The following is a 23210-nucleotide window of genomic DNA, read 5'->3' as shown; positions in this document are numbered from 1 at the left end:
AGCACCCAGCGCTCTCCAAACATTCAGGTTCTGAGGTTGCTGTTGAGGCTGCTCTGGCTAGCCTCTGCCTCGCTGTGTGGAGGGCTAGCAGTCCAAGGAACGACACATAAGCGCCAGCCTTAGCTCACAGCTAGTGCAATAAATGGCACTTACAAGCACCAAAGAAATATTTGCAATGTCTCTATTCTTTCCGCTAAATGCACGACAAGCTGCGTCAATGCATTTAAAAGAACATAAAGCACACCTCAGGACAGAGAAAACATTACCACTAAGGTGTCATTTTAATGTAGGTCACCACTTAGCGCCAGACTACTTCACCTGGTGGAGGAGCTACAGGCACCAGGTCCCGGAAAAACATAAGGGAAGAATACTTTCTAAACACCTCAGGTACTGTACACACTGTTCTATTGTTCAACAGTTACCATTAACCCTTTTCAGGTTCGTTGATCTAGGTCCACACGATAGCTTAACAGGAGACAACACAGGTAAATACTTGATAAAATGTATGTTTATTTTAAAAAGTGAAAATAGGGATTTCGAATTTAACACATAATGCGTGCAAGGAGGGGTGGAAGGTAATACCGAGAAGAAAGGAAGATCAAAAAGCGAAGAATTAAAAGTTCCAAGAATTAAAAAAAAAAAAAAACACAATAGCTGACGATATGCAGACAGTCTTTCTATGCGGTTACAAAAAATAAATACTTCTGTACTGCCGTGTTGCAAGAAAGCTGCAATCAGCCCGCGTTGTATTGTAGTCTGCTTGAGACGTTGGGTTTAAACAGATAAGCGAGGTCGATCTTTAAAAGCTAAGAAATTAAAGAATAGTAAAATTGCGTTGTCATATGTAGTCAGATGTTACCAACACTCCTGCATAGCCAGCAGCGCGTTCAAAATACCCCCCCCCCCCCCCCCCCCCCCCAAAAAAAAAAAAAAAAAACCACTGCAAGCTCCCATATTTGTAACAAATATACGAAGCAAATGTTCCCAAGAACTAGTCAGTGTGCCACAGTAAAAATGTTATAATACTACAAACGTGTAAAAATGCAGTCACACAGGGAAAATAAATAATCCAGCAGCAACAGGTCAGTGTTTACAATAGCAGCGCTCCCTCTTCCTGATTCAAGTAATCTAATTTAAACGCTTACCCCGTTCTTATTTTCCTTCCTTCTTTCTTTCTTTCTTGCTTGCTTGCTTGCATTTATGTTACGTTCTGCGTTGCTGCGTTGCTGCATTCCCGCCCTCTGTATTCCATCTCTGCTGGTATCCTACAGCTGGTCGATTCACTGTCTTCTTTCGTTGTGTGTTTTCCCGTTTGTTCTCTATCGTTTTTTTTTTTTTTTTTTTTTTCAGCTAACTTAAATAATCACATCAATTAATTTGTCTCATGCAGCCCTGGTGTGTAATTGACATCTAGTTAGCAAAGCGTGTATTCCACACGGGGATTCCTGTCAGGGCGTAACAAAATAATGAGTGTCCAAAAACTAAAATCAATCAGTGCATAGTGAGAAAGAAACTTTGGGAATCAAGTGAGTGTATCATAAAAGAAAAGAAATAAAATACAAGTGAACAAAGAAGAAAAAAAGGAAATCAAAATAGTGATTTGTCACCTGGTGACATGTATGTTCTTCACGTGGCGGTTCTGGCAGATATTTTATGACAAAATAGAAAATAAACGAATCAAACGAATCCATATAGAAATACATCATTAAATATATAGGCATGCATGCATTTGTTTACTTATTTTTTAATATCCTTCATACGCGGTTACACGTGTAACGCTCACTCCCCGTCTACAGGCGAGGTCGTTCGGGTAGCGCAGCCGCTGCCACTATCTTTGTTGTCCAGCGAGGTCTGGGTATTAATATTAATAAAAGAACGGAGGAACCGGGGAGCCCAAAGAATACCAATTTTACACAAGAAATAAAGACCAATGATATTTACTAATCTAATTAAAGTCATATTAAATATATTTCAGTAATTACAAACAGTAACAACAATATAAAGTGACATTATGCAATCAAAGCTTTAGTAGAATGGGGAGGTTAAATGCGCACAATAAATGAGAGCACACCTAGAAGGGTTTAACAAATAATCAAATAATAAAGGAACTCCAAACTAAAGTGCTTAATAATAATCAAACTGCAAAACATCAAATCAAACTCACACACTCAAAAGAACACCATAAAACTAAAATGTGCAATAACAACCCAACACAAAAATAAACACTCTCAAAATAAATCCACACACTTGCAAAACCCTTGGAGGCTGCGCTAACAACCCAGTCAGCAATCAACACCCCCCGATTTCAATAACATATTACAAGCAGACTGCAATAATACTTTATAACTTAATCCTTCAGTTCTGATATCCCACCCCATTAAACTAACAATTATAATTAATATTTAAAATATGACTTACATGCAGTACTATTCGAGGGGAAAATATCACAACCATTAGAGTCGGAAAGTTAAAAACCCGCCACAAAAGCCCTCCCAGACAGTCAGAAAAGCTTTGATGTTCAGGGCGATAATCTCAAAATACAGGTGTTCTATAGAAGCACACAGAGATCCATGGTTCTATGGACACGAATGGCTAAAAGTAATTACGATGCTGCCACTGCCATCTGTTATTGTATTGGTATTTTGTGAAGTGTTTTGAGATGCCATGGCATGGCATGATGAGGCGCAAGGTACATTGAAGTTGTTGCTGTCTAAGGACTTGTACAATGTGTATGATTACCCAGTTTCAAACGCCAGTTTTTTTTAGTACCCCTGCTGTATGTACATGATTGCTAGAAATACTGCAGATTCAATATTCAAGCTATCGGACCTCCAAATTGTACGGGGTGTATTTTCATCTTTTCAGATCTTGATTTGAACGTTTCAGTATGTTTACCTCAAACCGAACAAGCATCAGTGCATTTTTAATCCTCCCACAATGCTTGTTCGAGAATTTTTTCAAAACAATGTTTAATGAAGAATGTAAATTCTACTACTTTTGTTTAACAAATACGTTTTTTGGGGATGTTTAATTTTGCCACATGTATTGTCTGTGGTCAGATTCACGTTCCCTGAATATGTAAAACTTCACATAAACATAAAAGTAATATTGCTACGCAATGTGTGTTTATTGAGCCGGCCCTGCAACTCCCACAATTTAGGCTTGTCTTTTCTTATTGGCTCTGTATATGTTATTATGCAAATAGGCTGGGGAGGTGTCTAGTCAAGAGCCAGTGATCTGACGTCATATGGCAGACTATTGGCAGCTGACGGAGAGAGATAGAGAGCGAGATCAAGAGGAAGGAAAGCATAATAGCAAAATAAAGAGAAACCTAAGGAGCGAGGGAGAACGAGAGAAAGCACGGAGAGTAAGAGAGCGTGAGGGAGAGAGAGTGTGTGTGAGAGAGAAAGAGCCGGCTTTTTGGAAAAAGATGGCTACAGTCACCGCGAACGGATTGCAGCAGGAGAACGGATTCAGCACCATGAACAGCTCCAGCAGGATGAACGGGCTGAGCATGGGGCAGAGTACCATTCCGATGAAGGACCACGATGCCATCAAACTGTTCATTGGGCAAATCCCCAGGAACCTGGAGGAGAAAGACCTTAAACCGCTCTTTGAGGAATTCGGCAAGATCTATGAGCTCACCGTGCTGAAAGACCGGTTCACGGGGATGCACAAAGGTCGGTCTCAGCCCTTCACCTCATTCGCAAGGGTTCAACAATTGGAGCCCGTTTAAGAGTTAGGGTTTTAGTGCTAAGATTTAACTTCCACCAAAATCTGTAAGCATGGGTTTAATGTGGATAGTTTTCTGGAGTTGAATTTGAAAACGAGCCACACAGGCTAGGTTTCGGTTCTGTGTTGATATAAAGTACATAGCACTCCACTGAAAGAAAGGTCTGGAAAGTTTAGCGCAGTAAATACCATTACTCCCACTCCTGATGTCAGGACGGGATTGATGAATACAACAGGGTTTAAAAGCTGTTTTTAACAGATTGTGTCAAATAGTAGTTTAAACAGCGCAAGCGAGTATACTGCAGGCGTAACTAACTCTCGTAGATGTGAACAAACATGGAAACAGGTGTTTGATGTCATACCTGCTAGTATACAAGTGTTTGCATTGACATGAACGACTATTGTTTTGAATTTACAGTGCTTTAGAATAACACACGAACTTCAGGTGGAGTCTGTCAACGTGTAATATTTAGGTAACGCGTTCCCAGCCAGAACAAAGCGATATATCAGCGGTGTAGACGCCACGGCAAGCGTAGGGTGCAGAGGGTCCTTGACTGTACTTAACAACAAGGACTGCCTGGGGACCCGGGCCAGGTAACACGCAAAAGTGAACAAACATCTTCTTTCCAATGTGTCATGTAATTAAAATGTGTTTTTAAACACACGACAATTACAATGAAATGTATTTTACAGGTGAATCAAACACACAAGTTAATTGAGGTGTTTGAGCGCAGCTGTGCTGAGGACTACAGATTTGTTTTAGATTGATGAGTTTTCAGTTTTCTAATTGTGTTTAGTTTAATTTGTTTTATTGAGAAAAAGAGCGAAATAAATGGGTTGTTAAACTAGAACTGGAGACTATGAAGCATTAATATATATATATATATATATAATATATATATATATAATATATATATATATATATATATATATATATATATATATATTTTATATAATTTCGCTGTATTCAGAGCGACATGTATTCTCACCTATAATCTGACAAAAATTTTAACTTTGATAATTAATTATATAGTATTATATTATTTATTATTTTTATTGTAAACAAGCAATAAATTGTTTTAAAAAAGCAATTAAAAATTTTTTCTTTTGTATTGAAGTTGTGTTCCTGTTATAGACAACAAATAATCTCAACAAAGGAATATGTAGTTAGAGTAATGGTAATATTACATGAAGACATTAATCTTAAACACCAGTGCAATTAAACAGTCACGTTTTTTGTCAGTTGTACAAATTTGGGCTGTTGTGTTTGTAAATGACTTTGTAACCAAAACCAAAACAGTATAAATGCTAATTGTAGATTAGATTCTAAAAATCTATAAATAAGTGCTTGACTATGTATTTTATTCCTATTTTAGTCGGAGCTGTGGGCAATAACTGCTGGTAAATGTATTTTGAATTATAAAATAAAATGATCAAGTTAGATACGTAATTAACAATTGAGATCGAGTAAAGACATTGAGTACATATTACAGAAAATACATAAAACATATTACCAGATATTTCACAATCATTTTAGGTACCACAAATATTAAGACTTTGCCTTAAGTTTAATTTCATCTGGCAATGTTAAGATTGCCTTATAATACATTAACATACAAATTACCTTTTGACATCAATGTTCATCTCCCGCATCATTATATCCAATATTAATAATAATAATAATAATAATAATAATAATAATAATAATAATAATAATAATAATAAAATAATGTCATTAACTGTAGATGTTAAAGTGCAGTATTATTTTCAATGTTTAATAAAAGTAAAAACAACAACTGAGCTACCAAAGCATCCCTGAATACTGACATAATGCTTTAATGTAATTGACTTAAATTTAACCCATAACCACCACAATATCATCTCATAAGGGATTGCTGCACTCGTCCATTCTTCTACCTGTTGCTAGCCTGACTGCTTTGTGAGTGGAGCTGCTTGCTGCAGATTTTCACACCCAGCATTGTGTTCTTTTGACAGCTCTTTTGTGTGTAATTGTAACAGGTGCTAGTGTCCACTCAGGCGAACTTCAGACACACAGTCACTTATTCATTGTTATGTAAAAATGTTAAAAAAAATTAATTATTTACAAGCCTTTCGACAAGTAAATTTACAGTATAATTGTAAATCTCGAAAAACTACTCACTTTTAAAATTTTTGTAGTCATTTTTGTATTACTTTAGTATAAATACATGTTAATTTGGATTCATATGTTGTTTTTTTCTGACTTTATGTGAACGAAAAGGCACAAATTCGCCCGTTTTCTCATTGGAAATAGTGATATTTTGAAATTTTCCTGTCCTGGTCACAAAAGCAAAGTTTGTGGGGAATAATAGCCATTTTCTACACTTTTGTAGCATAAGTAATTAGGAAATAACACTTACTACCCAGGAACAAAAAAACTGTTACACAGTGTTATGTGTTATAAACAAGGATTCTCTATAACACACCTGTCTCTTGCCTTCTTGCTGCAGTATACTCCTTTGTGTCATTTTTAACAGACACACCTGGAAATTGCCTTACAAACAGCACTTCAGTTTCTACACAAACTGCTTTTATTACCTAATGTGTCCTTTAATGCCAGTTTAGGGTTACAATCTAAACTGTCTTCATTGTTTTTGTTACAATAATCTAAGCACCCCTAAGCCTCTTAAATTCTAAGTCTACAAAGATTTTAACAGTAAACAAAAATGAAATCCCTAAATGTCATAGCAAAAGTAAAATGACTGTAAATCACGTGTTTGAGAGTTTAATGTGTACTGAGGTTTGAATGTTTAGCTATTAAACAGATTTACATCCTTAATAAATTGTGTGTGCGTGTGTATAAAATGTTATTTAAATGTAATAATGACTGATTACACAGATATAATTAAAATGTTGCAATGCGTATGCATATGCATGTATAATGTGTGTAGACATTATCCTCTTCAATATTGTTGAAACGATTCATTTTTATTGAGAATGTAACTTAGTTACTGTAGCTTTTACAAATTTAAACTTGACTGTATGGAGGTCTGGATTGTGAAATCTCTGTTGTACACTCACCTGCATGCGGCACACACTGAAGAGGGAGCAGTATAATGGAGCAGCAAATCTGCCAGAGCTGTTTAGCAGAGCACTGTTCTCAGTTATCAATCTCCTTCTGAGGAGCACACGCTGCTAATCAGGAACAAACATATTGCCATCTCCCAGTGGGACCAGCATTGAACGCACACTAGAACGTTAAAAGAACAGTTTACATGAAACAGGCTCTGCACATCAGCAGCTCTATGGTGTAGTACAGGCACACACCTTCTCCAATGAGGATATCACCACGAAGAAAAGATTCACAAAACCCTCCACTCAGTTCAAGCACATCACATCCACTTTGCAGGAGCATCAGTGAAAGGCCTTCAAAGGAGAACTTGTTTTCCACACAATACATGTCCCTTTCTATTTGCACTCTTGCAGAAGCAAGGGAAGGAGACAGGCACCGACAGCATGACAATGCTTGTACTGATTAAGTTTAGAAGGACCCACATCCAGGAAATATGCAACGAGACACTTTTATTTTTAAATTTGATGAATTTGCACCTCGACTGCCAAGTTTGACCAAATGTTCAATTTAATAATAATTTGAACCATTTAGGAACTCAGTCAGATGCCACATTGAAACCATTGAAAGAGAAGAGCAGAATGATGCAACCATTTCCTGTATTTTAAAGCCTGTAGTGTAAAATACATTGTATCTTTAACTATTCAATATTTAATAATGCTGAATTGAGAAATACTAAAAGAAACTCAAATCCCATGGCAAACGCTCTTTCCCGATGTCTTCAAATTCTGTGATTGTTTGATATTTTATACACAAATTATTATTATTATGGAGTTTGGACTGTGTGGACCCTGAGGTGTGAGTGGCTCATTAGTCGTACAGGCAAGAGCGGCAAAATGCAAGAGAAGAAATAGATAACATAAAATACAGACATGCGAGGAAAAAAGAAAAAGGTGTGGTAGTTGGCAGAAGGGGAATTAAATAAAGGAAAAGGTGAAAAGATGAGTGATATTTTGTTAATTACAAATGGGCTATCAATTACCAGCTGTGCCATTGCTTCTTGTCCTTTGTTCTCTTATTAAGTGTTTTGGTTTCATATCAAACTGACATGCCCATGTGCAGTCTGAAAGCTTGGTCGTGTTGATGGAACTGCAACGAGAAACTCAGTGATCGCAATCATATTTCTGTTGTGCGTTGTTCTGTTGTTACATTTCTGGTGTCTACTGATTTGCTTGTTTCACCAATACACTGAGCTGTCTTTTTTTTTTTTTTTTTTTTTTACAATACATAATGCAAACACGGTTGGTGGTGGTTTGGCAGTCAAACTTACCTGTAAGTCTGCAGTTAAGTCCCGGTGGTTGTGTTTCAATGGCTGTGATAATACTGTCCTGTGGGCAGGTTGTGTTTCAATGGCTGTGGTAATACTGTCCTGTGGGCAGGTTGTGTTTCAATGGCTGTGGTAATACTGTCCTGTGGGCAGGTTGTGTTTCAATGGCTGTGGTAATACTGACCTGTGGGCAGGTTGTGCAGTGCAAGCTGTGACAGTGGCTCATTCCAGGTCTCACACTTTGTTTGTATCTCTTTACCAGCGGTTGCCAGGCACTGCTTGTTTCCTGCTGTCTTTCTAGTTGGTTTCTATTGAAGCATGGTTTGTACTCTTGTTCCTAGGTCTCCATTGACCTTGTACATCTGGTTCTATTCTTCATGGTACTCCAAGCAAAATCGTTATATTCCATGTTAATATTCCTAGGTTTGCACAGCATATTACAATAGGTGCTATTTCTTCTCTCAAACTGTATGCTTTATTCAGCATTCCTATCTCTGTGCTGCAGTATATTATATTTGTATTGGTCACCACTTGCACTCTATCAACACTTGTGGTGATCACGCTTTATATAGGCAGTGGCTTGGTTTACATGCACAAATAAAAATCTCACCTTTTTGTCAGACTACTTTGGTCATACCTTTTGGCCAATTTGGGTTTACATTTTCTTTTAGGGAGAGAGATTATCCTTCAGAATTCAAATGACCAAACATAGAAAATGAAGTAAGCAGTAACACAGAAGGTGGTTATCATAAGAACATAAGAATGTTTACAAACGAGAGGAGGCCATTCAGCCCATCTTGCTCGTTTGGTTGTTAGTAGCTTATTGATCACAGAATCTCATCAAGCAGCTTCTTGAAGGATCCCAGGGTGTCAACTTCAACAACATTACTGGGGAGTTGATTCCAGACCCTCACAATTCTGTGTAAAAAAGTTCATTTTCTGTTCTGAATGCCCCTTTATCTAATCTCAATTTGTGACCCCTGGTCCTTGTTTCTTTTTTCAGATCGAAAGTCTCCTGGGTCGACATTGTCAATACCTTTTTTGTATTTTGAATGATTCAATCAGATTGCAGCATAGTCTTCTTTGTTCAAGACTGAACAGATTCAATTATTTTAGCCTGTCTGCATATGATATGCCTTTTAAACCCAGGATAATTCTGATCTTTCTTTTTTACACTCTTTCTAGAGTAGCAATATCTTTTTTGTAGCACAGTGACCAGAACTGAATACAATATTCTAGATGAGGTCTTACTAATGCATTGCACAGTTTTAATATTGCTTCCCTTTTCACTATATATCTGAGAATTTTGTTGGCCTTTTTTTATAGCTTCCCCACATTGTCTACTCTAGATAAAGACATTTTTGAGTCAACATAAACTGCTAGAATCCTTCTCATAGATTCCTTCAATTTCAGTATCTCCCATATGGTATTTATAATGCATATTTTTATTGCCTGCATGCAGTACCTTACACTTTTCTTTATTAAATGTCATTTGCCATGTGTCTGCCCAGTTCTGAATGCTGCCTAGATCATTTTGAATGACTTTTGCTACTGCAATTGTGTTTGACACTCCTCCTATTTTTTGTGTCGTCAGCAAATTTAACAAGTTTGCTTACTATTCCAGAATCTAAGTCATTAATGTAGATTAGGAAAAGCAGAGGACCTAATACTGATCCCTGTAGTACTCCACTGGTTACCTCGCTCCATTTTGAGGTTTCTTCTCTAATCAGTACTTTCTGTTTTCTACTTTTTAATCACTCCCTAATCCATATGCATGTATTTCTTTGAATCCCTAATGCGTTCAGTTTGAGAATTCATTTATGAGTCAAAAGCTTGTCACATGCTTTGCAGTTATCCATTGTCGATGTTGCCTCCTCAAAAAAATTAAGCAGGTTAGTTAGACATGATCTTCCTTTCCTAAAACCATGCTGACTGTCTCCTAGGATGCTGTTTTCCATTTCCAATTTTCCATTTTGGATCCAATTATAGTTTCCATAAGTTTACATATAATAGAAGTCAGGCTTATTGGTCTGTAGTTACCTGGTTTGGTTTTGTCTCCCTTTCTGTGGATCGGTATTACGTTTGCAATTTTCCAGTCTGTCGGTACAACCTGACTTAGGACGACCCAAGTTTGTTATCGAGCTTATAAAATCAGTTTGATCAAGATTATAAAAAGTGTGATTGATATTTTGAAACTCTGCCCTTACCAAATATAGACCTTCTGGCAAACTATAGTGGCAAGTTTTCCACAAGTTTGCTGCAAACTTATGGTGAATATTTGTGGAAAACTTGCCACTATAGTTTGCCAGTGCCAGAAGGTCACTTCTCACATACAAATTAGATGTTCATGGAAACAGTTGTGGCGATCTTCTGCCGATGTTAGTTCAAGCTAGCTATATCTTGATCCATATTTTCTTCATCAGCCTAAAAAGTAATTTCAATGTAAATATGTATCAAAGATTAAATAAATGAGTCTGAATCTAAATAAATGAATTTTATGCAAGTGTATTGATAAGTCATATCTTAATTGGCTCAATTGCAGATACTTTGATCCCACACTATCATTTGCCCCCCTTTACTAACTTAAAAAAGCACTGAAAACTAGCTTTAAAACTTTATTCAATAGACAATCAGAATACATGCAATGTCAAGTACAACAGCTGTACGTTGGTTCCCATTCACTAAATATTACATTTTAAATGGGGGGAAAAAAATCTACATTGTAAACTTTGATAATTTGAAAATTATAAGGTATCACAACAAAATAACATTCACATACTTGAAATAGCAGTAGAAAGATACAAATGAAATGTCTTAATCAAATACAATGCACTCTGTTTATAAGAATCACATCCATCCCGGATGATTTGATTCTTATAAGCAGTTGATTCTTAAAAGCGGACCGATATGATTACAGGGGCGGACGATATGATTACACTATGTAACACAATTTTTGTTCCTGGGTAGTAAGTGTTATTTCCTAATTGCTTATGCCTCAAAAGTATAGAAAATGGCTATTATTCCCCACAAACTTTGCTTTTGTGACCAGGACAGTGATATTTTGAAATCTACCTATTTCCAATGAGAAAACGGGCGAATGTGTCTTTTCGTTCACATAAAGTCAGAAAAAAAACAACATATGAATCCAAATTAACATGTATTTATACTAAAGTAATACAAAAATGACTACAAAAGATTTAGAAGTGAGTAGTTTTTCGAGATTTACGATTATACTGTAAATCACTTTCACAAATCAGCCGCCAAATGTAGTCTCCCATCATGTTCTCGTTATACTGTCCTTGGTAGCGGCGTTCAAAGTCCAGTATATCCTGGTGGAAGCACTCGCCTTGCTCCTCCGAGTACGCTCCCATGTTCTCCTTGAATTTATCAAGATGAGCATCAAGGATATGGACTTTGAGGGACATCCTACAGCCCATTGTGCCGTAGTTCTTCACCAGAGTCTCAACCAGCTCCACATAGTTTTCGGCCTTGTGATTGCCCAGGAAGCCCCGAACCACTGCGACAAAGCTGTTCCAAGCCACTTTCTCCTTACTAGTGAGCTTCTTGGGGAATTCATTGCACTTCAGGATCTTCTTTATCTGTGGTCCGACGAAGACACCGGCTTTGACCTTTGCCTCAGACAGCTTAGGGAAGAAGTCTTGAAGGTACTTGAAGGCTGCCGACTCCTTATCTAGAGCTCTGACAAATTGTTTCATAAGGCCCAATTTGATGTGCAGTGGTGGCATCAGCACCTTCCGGGGGTCCACCAGTGGCTCCCACTTGACGTTGTTCCTCCCCACAGAGAACTCGGTCCGCTGTGGCCAGTCCCGCCTGTGGTAGTGCGCCTTGGTGTCCCTGCTGTCCCAAAGGCAAAGATAGCAGGGAAACTTGGTAAAACCGCCTTGGAGACCCATCAGGAATGCCACCATTTTGAAGTCTCCCAGCCGTACTCATCATACTTCAAGGCGTCCAGCAAGGTCTTGATGCTGTTGTAATCCTCTTTGAGGTGCACCGAGTGAGCCAGGGGAAGAGACGGGTACTTGTTACCATTATGGAGCAGCACGGCTTTGAGGCTCCTGGATGAGCTGTCAATGAAGAGGCGCCACTCATTCTGGTTACAGGCGATTCTGATTGCCTCGAACAGACTGGTCACATTGTGGCAGAAGCAGAGCCCATCTTGACGGGTGAAGAAGCTGGAAAAAGGTTGGTGATGCTTCCTCTGATCTGCGACTTGCACACTTTCATCCAACAAGTTCCACTGCTTGAGCCTAGATGTCAAAAGCTCGGCACTGGACTTGGTGAGACCAAGATCTCTAATCAAGTCGTTGAGGTCTTTTTGGTTGGGGTAGTATGGGTTTCTCTCCTCAGCTCCACCTCTGAAATTGTCATCTGGATCTACAACGTCTTCCTCGCTCTCTGACTTGCTGCTCTCTTCTAAAGACGGCTGCTCTCTCTCCGGAGGAGTGGGTACGGGGAGCTCATGGCAGTGTGGCACCGGGGCGATGGATGAAGGAAGGTCCGGATACGTGATAGCAGGTGCTTTCTTGCCAGTCCGACGTTTGGAAGGGTCCACCATGCAGAAGTAGCAGTTGCTTGAGTGGTCAGTGGGTTCCCGCCAAATTCTTGGGATAGCGAACTTCATGGCTCTCTTTTCCCCTCTGTACCATCCTACAAAAATACGTTTATTTCACCCATGACTAATGTGTAAGAGATTCTCGCAACATTTTTCATATATGATATATTTTTTCAATAACATTGAAAATTGTAAAACATTTTAAAATTAAAAACTTTTACAATTTTAAAAATTAACAAATTTTATAACATAAAATTCCAAGCAACAATTGTCCATCTTACCTTCCAGAATTTTTTTGCAGTGCTCGCAGGTGAAATGAGGTGCCCAGGGTTTGTCTTGATCCCCGACAGGCATGCCGAAATATGCCCTGTAGGCCTCACACATCTTAGCAGATGCTTCCACGGAGTACTTTTTCGCTCTTGTCTTGATAAATTGGCCTCAGACATAGCAAAATGTGTCTGCCGGATGCTTGCAGCCTCTTGATGCCATCTCAGAAAATTGCAGATATGTATCCACTTAGGCAGCTGGAACTAAACTGAACTGGTGGGCTTAAGGCCCCTGTATTTATACTACTATTTATATTACTGGAAAGTTCTAGAAGTTACTCTAAGTTTACTCAGCACTGAATCTATCTGGAATGTTCTGGAAAATAGGTACATTTCAAAATATCACTGTCCTGGTCACAAAAGCAAAGTTTGTGGGGAATAATAGCCATTTTCTACACTTTTGAGGCATAAGCAATTAGGAAATAACATTTACTATCCAGGAACCAAAAAAAAAAAATTGTTACACGGTGTTACAATTATCGCGGCGCGAAATAACCGACAGCCCTGGCGGCAGTTGCCAAAGTGCCCAAGCATTTGCCGCAATGCCTCCCAAATTTTTAAAACCTACAGCAAAAGTTGCCTGTAAGCCCGCGCATCACTGCCACCAGTGTCTCTCAGCAATAGGAAATCATGATCTACATCCCATTCGCAAACTTGCTCCGCATCAGCTGGCATGTTCTGTCCCAATTTAATTCTTTCTAATCTCATCCTGCTAGAAAATTAGCCATTATGATAATGTGTTATTGTTGCCATTCTTTTTACTGTCCCCCCCGGCACTAAGCCATGAGAAAGACGTACTGTATCATTGGTTAATGATGGGCAAACAGAGGGAGGGACACATGTTATACTGAGCTCAATATGACCGTGCTCCTAAGATTTTTCAATCACCCGTATTTTTTTTCCCCTGAATACAGTGTCCAGCAATGCACCATAACAAAAATGTAAATCCTTTGCAACTGTAAATTTCAAGAACTTTGGGACTATATAGTCTCTCAAATGTAAACATCTAACATTACGTACATCCAGCTGTTCGATCATCATTGTGATGCAGAGCACTCTCCATTGCCTGACGAAATTTATTTCAATTTATTGATTTTTTTTTAAAGCTGCATTGTTTGTACAAGTTTTATAACAGCAGTTAGCAAACTTCACTGCAGACCGAACAACTCATTTGACCACTATCTTTATTAAACTCCAACCATGGGTAAATTTTCAGACAGTTTGCCTGAAAATCGATCTTTTTTTTTTAACTTTCCCTTCACTGACATTGCTATAGTGTTGTGGTAACACTAAGGCTGTATTTAAGCCTCTAGTCTAATCTTTGTATTAGTTAGTGGTGTGATCTATATTTTATTTTTGTAACAATTAGTGTGAAACGTCGATTTGTGTTTGTTTGAATTACTATTTCATCAACATAATAAGCTCTGTATTTCTTGTTTGTTGTTTTATGAATAAGTGTGAAATTGCCTTGGTGCCCTTGGGTTGGATTTATGTTTTCTTTTTGCCTCATAGAACTGTCTTGAGGCCCCAGAGTTTTCATGCCCAGCAAAGGCAACATCGCCTTTACCTTCATGACATTAACTTCATGCCCCAAATTAACAAAAGTGCCTCCATGCATCAGCAGTTTAAATACAGTATACAAATGCACCCACTCAATGAATGTGTATTCACTTTATTAAAACACATTTTCACAAAGAGAACAAAAAAAAAACACACATCTGCCATGTAGACTCGCAGGTAAACTGCACAACTTGCTTTTTTTCTACTGGGAGTCTCTGCAGACCAGGGATTATACTTTAAAACATGCTGCGTACGTGCCTCATCACAAGACATGTGATCAAATTCAGATTCAAAAACAGCTTTATTCGCTGTACACATCATTGCATGTGATACAGTACTGTATTACATCATGCAGTCAGTTTGCACCAAAATGATTCTTATAGGCGGATCTCTTGATTCTTACAAGCAGAATATTTTAGCATGGTTAGTATAGGAATGATTTTGTTCCAGTGGTTTTGATCACTATAGCGGTTGAGTCTTATCAGTAATTCTTATAAACAGAGTGCACTGTATATGAACCAAAATATGGAATACCTAAAATAAACAGAAAATATTAGCTTTGTTACATTTGGACTTATCCTCAAAGCAATTTGAAAATAACAAGCATTAGTTATTTAATTAAAACGATTAATCAGAACTGCCCCTTTGGAAGTGTGGGTTTTTGAATGAATGGCTTTATTGAAGTCTGAATCCTTAATTCTCAGCTTGCATACACTAAAAAAATAAATAAATAAATACATAAATACAATAATAATAATAATAATAATAATAATAATAATAATAAAATAAGTTGTATTAGACACAAGTTTTAAATCACTTACATTTACTAAAACTACTTTCAGTTGCATTATGTACTTCAGCAGACCCATTTAGACAGAAATTAATAACATTGGATTGCCTACTACGCTGGTCTGCAAGCATTGTAACTATATGAAATTTGTTATGTCTAAACGGCAGACCTCCACTGATGCCAAGACTTGTTTTTCAGCCCATGTAAACAGCAGCAAGCTGAAATAGCTTAAATATATACAGTACGCAGCGTGAAAGTAGCATGAGCCATGTTGCTGCAGCAGTTAAGTACTTTCATAACAGCGACTGTCAACAACAGATACACCTGGACAAAAATACACATTTTATATATTTATGAAGCAAACAAAACAAACAAACAAAAAAAAACAACAACATTTTGGTAGGAATTGAATTTGAACTCTTTCACGGCACCGCGGCAAGATTCACTTGTTAACTTTTTCATTTTTAATAACAGTCTGATACTCTCTCTTCCTCACCTTTTTTCTAAGTTTTTGGTAGCAATAAAAAAAAAAAAAAAAAAAAACTTTCATCTCTCTTGACCACCGTTACAGCCATTACCCTAATAAAACGTGTTTTTTTATTTATTTATTTTTTTTAGCTGATGGCGCACAGACTAGGCGACCTCACTGCCCAGTGTTATTGCAGGCTAGTTAGTATTGATAAGTAAAACATGCATTGCAAGACAATATCAACAAAACGAACATATAACCATTGATTATTGTTAATTCATAATACAATCGCAAGATTTTTTAAAGCCAACAGTAAAAAAGAGACTAGCTTTCTATCACCAAGGCTTCTTGATCACGAAACCTGCTTTTCTATCCACTATCATCCCTGTATATAAAGTAAAGGGCACTCTTCCCAGGTGCCATAAATCACATTAATTACATGCTACCTTCTGTTAATCAAAGCTGTCCCGTCAAATGTATTCATTTTTGTTCCATGAAATGCATGTTTTAAAATTGTGTTTATTATTAGTAGTAATAGCAGTCGTGATTACACATAGAATTACAGAAGTAGCAAGTGCTGAAAATGATATTACTGAGACAAGTAGCCTACATTATAAGTGGGTCACAAAAAAACAAACAAACAAACAAACAAAAAAAAAAAAAATGAAATAAATCAACCAGGTCTTTTCAATTTATAATCTAGTTTAATCTGAGAATTGTGCATTCAAATGAATTCTAATGGGTTTTACACTGTTCTGTTGTAAAATCTCTGTACACTCAGTGGAGTAGCTAAGAATGGAAATTTGAGTGGGTCCATACTTCGGGTGGACGGGCAAGTACCTAAGGTCTGACGTCACCAGAACAAGTTTACATTACAAACCCAATTTAAATCAATTAAAACTCTGAATACATCAAATATCTCCCTGAGGTTTGAGCAGAGCAAAGTAGTCAAGACTGAGCATGTATGGTGCCGATTGAAGCAAGGCGAACATTTTTTTGCAGTTTATAACAGTACTTGCACGTACACTACAAATACAAAGCACACTGCATACAGCCAACCAAAACAAACACACTGTGCACAACAACCGTTTCATATGACAAAAAAGTGCAAACAGAAACTAAAAAAATCCCCAAACAAAAAGCTGTATTGCTTTTTTATTTTTATTTTTTTCTTGGCTGTATGGTAATCTCCTAGCTATATTGTAATAACTTGTTACCTCTGTAACTCGTCCTGCATAAGGGCGTCTGACAAGCAACAATTAAAAATCAGGCTAAGCTCCTGCTGCCTTCAAACCAAAACTAAAATCTTAGCTGTGCTTAGAATACCTCGTTTCCAGCTAAATATGGCTGCTTTCGTGTTCACTGCATTTTCTCCGGTACAGCTAATATCTGTTGCGTTGGCTGCCAAAAACGTAACAAGCATACAAAAATAGATGTTTAAAAAAAAAAAAAAAAAAAAAAAAAACAGCCTTGAGTGACACATTCAGCAACATTTCTCAAGTTTTTAATTTTTTTTTAAATGATGTTGACACGCTAATAAAGCAATTTCCATAAATCACGAGAGAAAAGTTAACGGCAAACCTTAAAGACAAAACACAAGTTTTTGTATTGCTTTACTACGTAGAAATAATTCTGAAGTTTTAAAACCACAGATACCTTCAAATTATTAATAAACTGTAGCATCATACATATCACTGACTCGCTAGGTCATTGTACAGTAGTATGACTCGAACACCAATCATGAAGTCGGTGTTTGTTTGACCGCGTTGCCATAGTAACTAAATGCACGACACTGATAAAGTATGAATTCACTACTGTAAGGGAAATAAAATGCCTATTTTTTTCACGGTAAATTGCAAGAAGCTGAAAGCAACTTATTTTTTGCTAATGCCCGCCTACAGTACACATTCAAAACATACTCATTCTAGTGACAGAACACTCCCAACCACTATACCTCCCATGTAAACCATTTAAAAAGTTTTAAGTAGACAAAAATAAATGTACTTTAAAAAGTCAAAAAGGCAGCGTCACAAAACCAGTAAGAACACAGTTTATATTTGAAGAAATAACTAAATACAATGAAACTCAGGTCAGTTACTTACCATTGCCTAGTAAGTAGCCCCTCGTCTCCGCTCCACACACACAGGATAAAGGCAAACGTCGGGGCTTGCAGTTATATAGTCACGACACTCCAGAAAATCGCACATATCTCTTCCAACAATTTTAAGCGATTTGTCAGTATTCGGCCACCTGTCTTAATACTGTTCATTCGAGCCTTTCTACTAAAATAAACTCTTAAAATTGCGTGTATAATTATTTCGCCACTGTAATAATGTGGTTTAGTTCTAGTCAGGCAAGCGGCAGCTGCCTGGGATCCTACTGTATAACGGGGAGCCTGTTGTTGTTTTGGCGCATTCAGTAGTAGACCATTAGTGAGTTGTACCCACAGTACCGTTCTGAAAATAAAGACTGTGCACTTTCACATGAGTGTTCTGCCTATTCCCTACAGAACATAACTGCCACATTGACCACCGCACTGCTATTAACTTACTTTAAAAATGCACATTAAAATAAATGTCTGTGACTTTTGAACAGATCCGTGCCAACTGCCTGGCAAGCTGTCAATCAAACTTGACTTGCACATGATTCGTTGTGTGAGAGGAAGATCCGACCCAAACAATTACTACATTGGATTTTATTGGCTAAAGCCTGGGCATGTAAAAAAAATAAAAAAATAATAAAATAGCCTAATTGACCTAAACTTAAACACACGACTGTTTTTTTTTTATTTGTTTTATTTTTTTATAACGTACTTAAACTTGGCATTCACATAGACACAGATTTAGGTGGGCCTGTGTGCAAACTGGGTGGGCCGTGGCTACAAAATTGCACACCGCACTGTAAAAGTCACAAAACCATGAATAAATACATGATATAGTTAAAAACTAAAAAAAAAAAAAAAAAAAAAAAAAAGATTACAGCATGATTAGTTTAATATACCTATAGTTTTGTAAAAAACAACATGAACTTGCTCTAATTTGTGCCAATTTGCTTTGCTTCCCCTTTTGTTTGGCAAAGTGTTTGCCACTAATGGCAATCAATTTTTTCTGACAAACTTCTGGAGATAATGAAATTGGAGAAGGAAGCAAAGTGTTTGCCATTAGCAGCAGTCAATCTGTTGGTTGCCAGAGGTTTGCTTTAATGTTAGCCTGTGACAAGTAATGGCATTCGATGACGTCAGGCCTGAAGGCAGAAGTGAAACACACAGGCAGGTACTGCAGTTCAAAAGACACGTGGTGCACGGTTTTATTTGCAACAAAAATAAATAAAATATTTAAACAAAAAGACACTGCTCACAGAGCAAAAATAAAGGTTTTAAATATAAAATCACGAACGCAAAAACAGGTCAGGCTGGATGATCATTCTCATTCTCGTTCTCATTCTCATTCAGCTCTCCCGCTCTCAACTTCTGAATACCCACACTGAGGGGAGAGAGATGCAGGCTTTTATGCAGGTGACTATCTCCCCATTAGCAGCAAATTAATCACTTAATTAATTCGGGAGATGGCCACCGTCTGCACAAGGTTTCTAATCATTACTGACAGAGGACGAGTTACTCCCCTCGCCTCTGCCAGAACACGTGTAAAAAAAACAAACAAACAAAAAAAAACACACAATACAAAAAAAAAATGCACAGCTACTCCATAATAGATACAATAAATAATAAACACACGGCAGTCGCTGATTATATATATATATATATATATATATATATATATATATATATATATATATATATATATATATATATATATATATGTGGGCGGGTAGGTGCACACGAAGAAAACAGGCAGTAGTTTCCAAAACAAAGCAAGTCTTTATTCCAGTATTCTATACAGCTGGCTCTTATATTGCAATGTCCAAAAGAAAATAAACAGTTCAAACAAGGTTTCAAACAAAAAAACCAAATCACCAAAGCAAAATTGCTGATGTAAACCAACCGGACCAATAACCCCGTCCAGTTGGTGAATAGGTAATTCCACCTGGGTTTTGGGTTTCTTCTTTAGGAACCCTTCTCCTACCCTTATTCCGCAGTCCAGTCCCTTTGCGAATCTCAGCAGCGGACAGGCCGTTCCTCATAGCCCCTGCAGAGAACAGGGAATTGCAGATGCAAAAGACCACCACGTTATCCCGTTCCGATCTTATTGTAGATAGTCCTCAGAAGTTCTCAGGCAGGCAAACCAAACAAACAACCCAACAGACTAGCGGCACATGCTCCCTTTTACCAGCCAGGCATTTGGCCGTTACAGGCTACAGGTGTGGGCCAATTAAGGCCAATGATAGTCTAACAATAGTCAAACCCTAATTGCCTACCTAACCACACCTGCAGCCTGTCGGTCCGTTAACTCCTTGACATCATGGCAGGCATGTATGCTGCCCACAGGTCCATCTGATCATTTCTGGCAACCTCTGTGGGCTCACACCAAACCTGCCATGAATGACTCCTGGTGGTAAACTTGTGAGCTGGCTCACAATATATATATATATATATATATATATATATATATATATATATATATATATATATATATATATATATATAATACACCTCGCCTTTCCCTCTGTGTGCCTATAAAAATAAATACTGTACAGGGCTGCTCACCCTGTTTCATAGCCACTACTGGCAAATGACAAACTTCTGGCAACATTTTGTGGTAACCGTTTAGTTTGCTGCAAACTTACGGCACATTAGCTACAAGCTTGCCGCAAACTATACATTTTTGTAAGGATGTTACTGATCACAATGCAATGAGATCTGAATCAGTGGGCACATTCCTTTAACCACATGGCATTAGAATGTTAGCAGCCAATCAGCACGCAGGAGATTTCCAAGCAATTTTATAACTACATTCATTAACTGTTTTACAGATTTTCAGAAAATGACACAAATATATAGTTATCTATAGAAACATGTATGATCTATAGATGTATCTATTGAAAAACTAAACTATTTTTTCAGATTGTTGCAGACCAGTGCTAGTATCTTTATGTTACTGTGGTTGTCAGTAAGATGGTGACTTTCTATTTGAACAACATACAGAGGAAAGATCTTATAAAGCACCAGAACTGGGGCACATTTCAATGCAAATGTTATAATTGTACTTGTAATATAAAATAATATAGGATTCAAATATGAGGATTATTATTTTTTAGATATTATTTATCTAAAAAACGATATACCCAAACAGTGGTAGAAAAGTTATTAAACTGTTTTTGTTTTCAGCAAAAAGCACTTGCAACTCATTATCTAAGTCCTCCCACAATGTTTGAATAGTTAGGACAAAAAGACAATGCAAAGTCCAGTCCATAGGGGTTGAATCTGGAGAGCACACAGACAGCAATTGGGTATAATATAATTACAGTGGTTGGACACAACACTACTAATAGCTATAATTTCACTGTCAATATCATGTAGTCCCGCTATGGGAAACCAGGATAGAACTGATTCAGTGTGACGTGTCTGAAAGGTGTTATTTGGAGGAGTTACCATATTATAAGTGCACATGCTTATATTATTGGTGCTTGTGTTCATACACATTTCTGGTTATATCTAGTGGAAGATTGCAGATTTTCCTTCTTCAAATAAGCACTTGACAAGTAGGATGCGAGAAAACTCCATAGTGTGTGTGTTTAATTAAAACAAGAACAATAAAAAAAACAAAACCTAACCCGATCTCGGGCCCTATCTAAACAGATGTTTTTCCTAACTAATGATGAGGCAGGCTAAGCCTGTTATCTCGTCTTCAAAACCAAATCACAATCCAAATCGTAGTCCAATACCTTTTCCAATAGTTCATTGTCCAGTTCTCACAATACTCACAATAACCCTGCTTTTCTTTCTTTCTTTCTTTCTTTCTTTCTTTCTTTCTTTCTTTCTTTCTTTCTTTCTCCAAACAAACCCTACCATCACCACCCCCGGAACACACACACTCACACCTTTTAAACATAATTAATCACCTATTTAGTCCATTGACTTAACCTGGAGTTGGTCCTGACACCAGTAACCTCTACCGGGTCCTAATGCTCCCATGTATGGTCTCTGCCAAACAAGAACTATTTATTTTATCCCAGACTTAATTATTTGTAGTTTCCCTTATTTAACACACCATTATCATTTGCCAGTTTATTAATTAACCCATCTTTAGTTTTAATTTCAACCACATTATATTATTGAATTTCTTTCTTTGCCTTCCAGTTGGTTTACATTCTCCTTTTACATTTTGTTCTTTTCCTTAACCAATACCTCACTATATATATATAGTGACAACTCTGGAAATGTTTCGTGTTTGTCACTTTTTCCCAGGCCTTTACACTGTCCTCTAGCTATACAAATAAGTATCCCTAGCTGCTTACCGGCTCAAAAACACCAGAGCTCTTAAGTCCTACTTTGCACAAAAGTTCTTGTTTCCCTCACACAACTCACTCTCCAACTCCTCAAATAACAGGTTGACCAATTGTTTAATTGAAAGCAGCTGTCAAATCAATTACACAATCAAATACTTTACAACTATGCTATATAAAATGGCTGCCCATCAGTCCCATGGCCTCCTGAAAATTGAAGTCCTGCTGCTCCAGACCGGCAGGACTGCATTTCCTTAAAACGGGCACAGACTGCGCATAATCTGTGGCCCAGAAAATTCATTAGATGACACTGGCTCTTATGTCTATCTAGATACATGGATGTTGCACGCATGCAGTCTCATCCACATTAATGTTGTATCATAATAAAGTAACAGCATTCATAATAAAGTAACAACTTCTCATGGTGGCTTCTCATGGTGGCTTCCCAATATGTTTAGAAAAATGTAACAGAATCTCTATCCCTACTTGTACATGCTTGTAAGAAGCTCTGTTCCTGATTCATGTTACCCAGCAATGGTGTCTTTAATCTAACAGCTCTTTATTATTTCTAGGATGTGCCTTTCTAACATATTGTGCCAGAGAGTCGGCCCTGAAAGCTCAGAGCACCCTGCATGAACAGAAGACTCTTCCTGGGGTAAGTGACTCCATTCATGTGCTTCTCCTTGCTTCTGGAGGGACCCCTGGCTTGGGTCCACCTGCCTGCACATGAGCTCAGGCTCAGACTCGTTTTATTAATTTTTTTGTTGGAAAAATACATCAGAAGTATGCATCCAAATGTTTATTATAATTTATTATCATAAAACTTGAACTCATTATTTAATGATAAATAGAATTTAAAATTTATTAAACAGCTCAAGACAGTTTCTTTCCATGCAAACAACCTTAACAAATCCGACTTCCAAAAACATGGATGCCACAGAAGCAGGTTAAGGGGTTGGAAGTCTTACATTATTTAACAATT

The 23210-nt window shown here is 37.4% G+C and overlaps 1 protein-coding gene across 1 annotated transcript in view; it reads left to right on the top strand.

Moving 5' to 3' along the window:
- The first annotated feature begins 3271 nt into the window (after window positions 1-3271).
- The window catches only part of celf6 (CUGBP Elav-like family member 6), a 336296-nt gene continuing 316357 nt past the window's right edge, over window positions 3272-23210 (top strand). Inside the window, exons 1-2 of the mRNA XM_041225980.1 lie at window positions 3272-3680; window positions 22801-22883. Coding sequence (XP_041081914.1) covers window positions 3431-3680; window positions 22801-22883 — 333 coding nt within the window. The 5' untranslated portion in view covers window positions 3272-3430. The remainder of the gene's footprint in view (window positions 3681-22800; window positions 22884-23210) is intronic.

The sequence above is a fragment of the Polyodon spathula genome, chromosome 24, assembly GCF_017654505.1.
Source record: "Polyodon spathula isolate WHYD16114869_AA chromosome 24, ASM1765450v1, whole genome shotgun sequence".
In the NCBI taxonomy this organism is placed as follows: domain Eukaryota; kingdom Metazoa; phylum Chordata; class Actinopteri; order Acipenseriformes; family Polyodontidae; genus Polyodon; species Polyodon spathula.
Note: the sequence above shows the minus strand (reverse complement) of the source record. Positions and strands in the feature narration are given on the sequence as shown.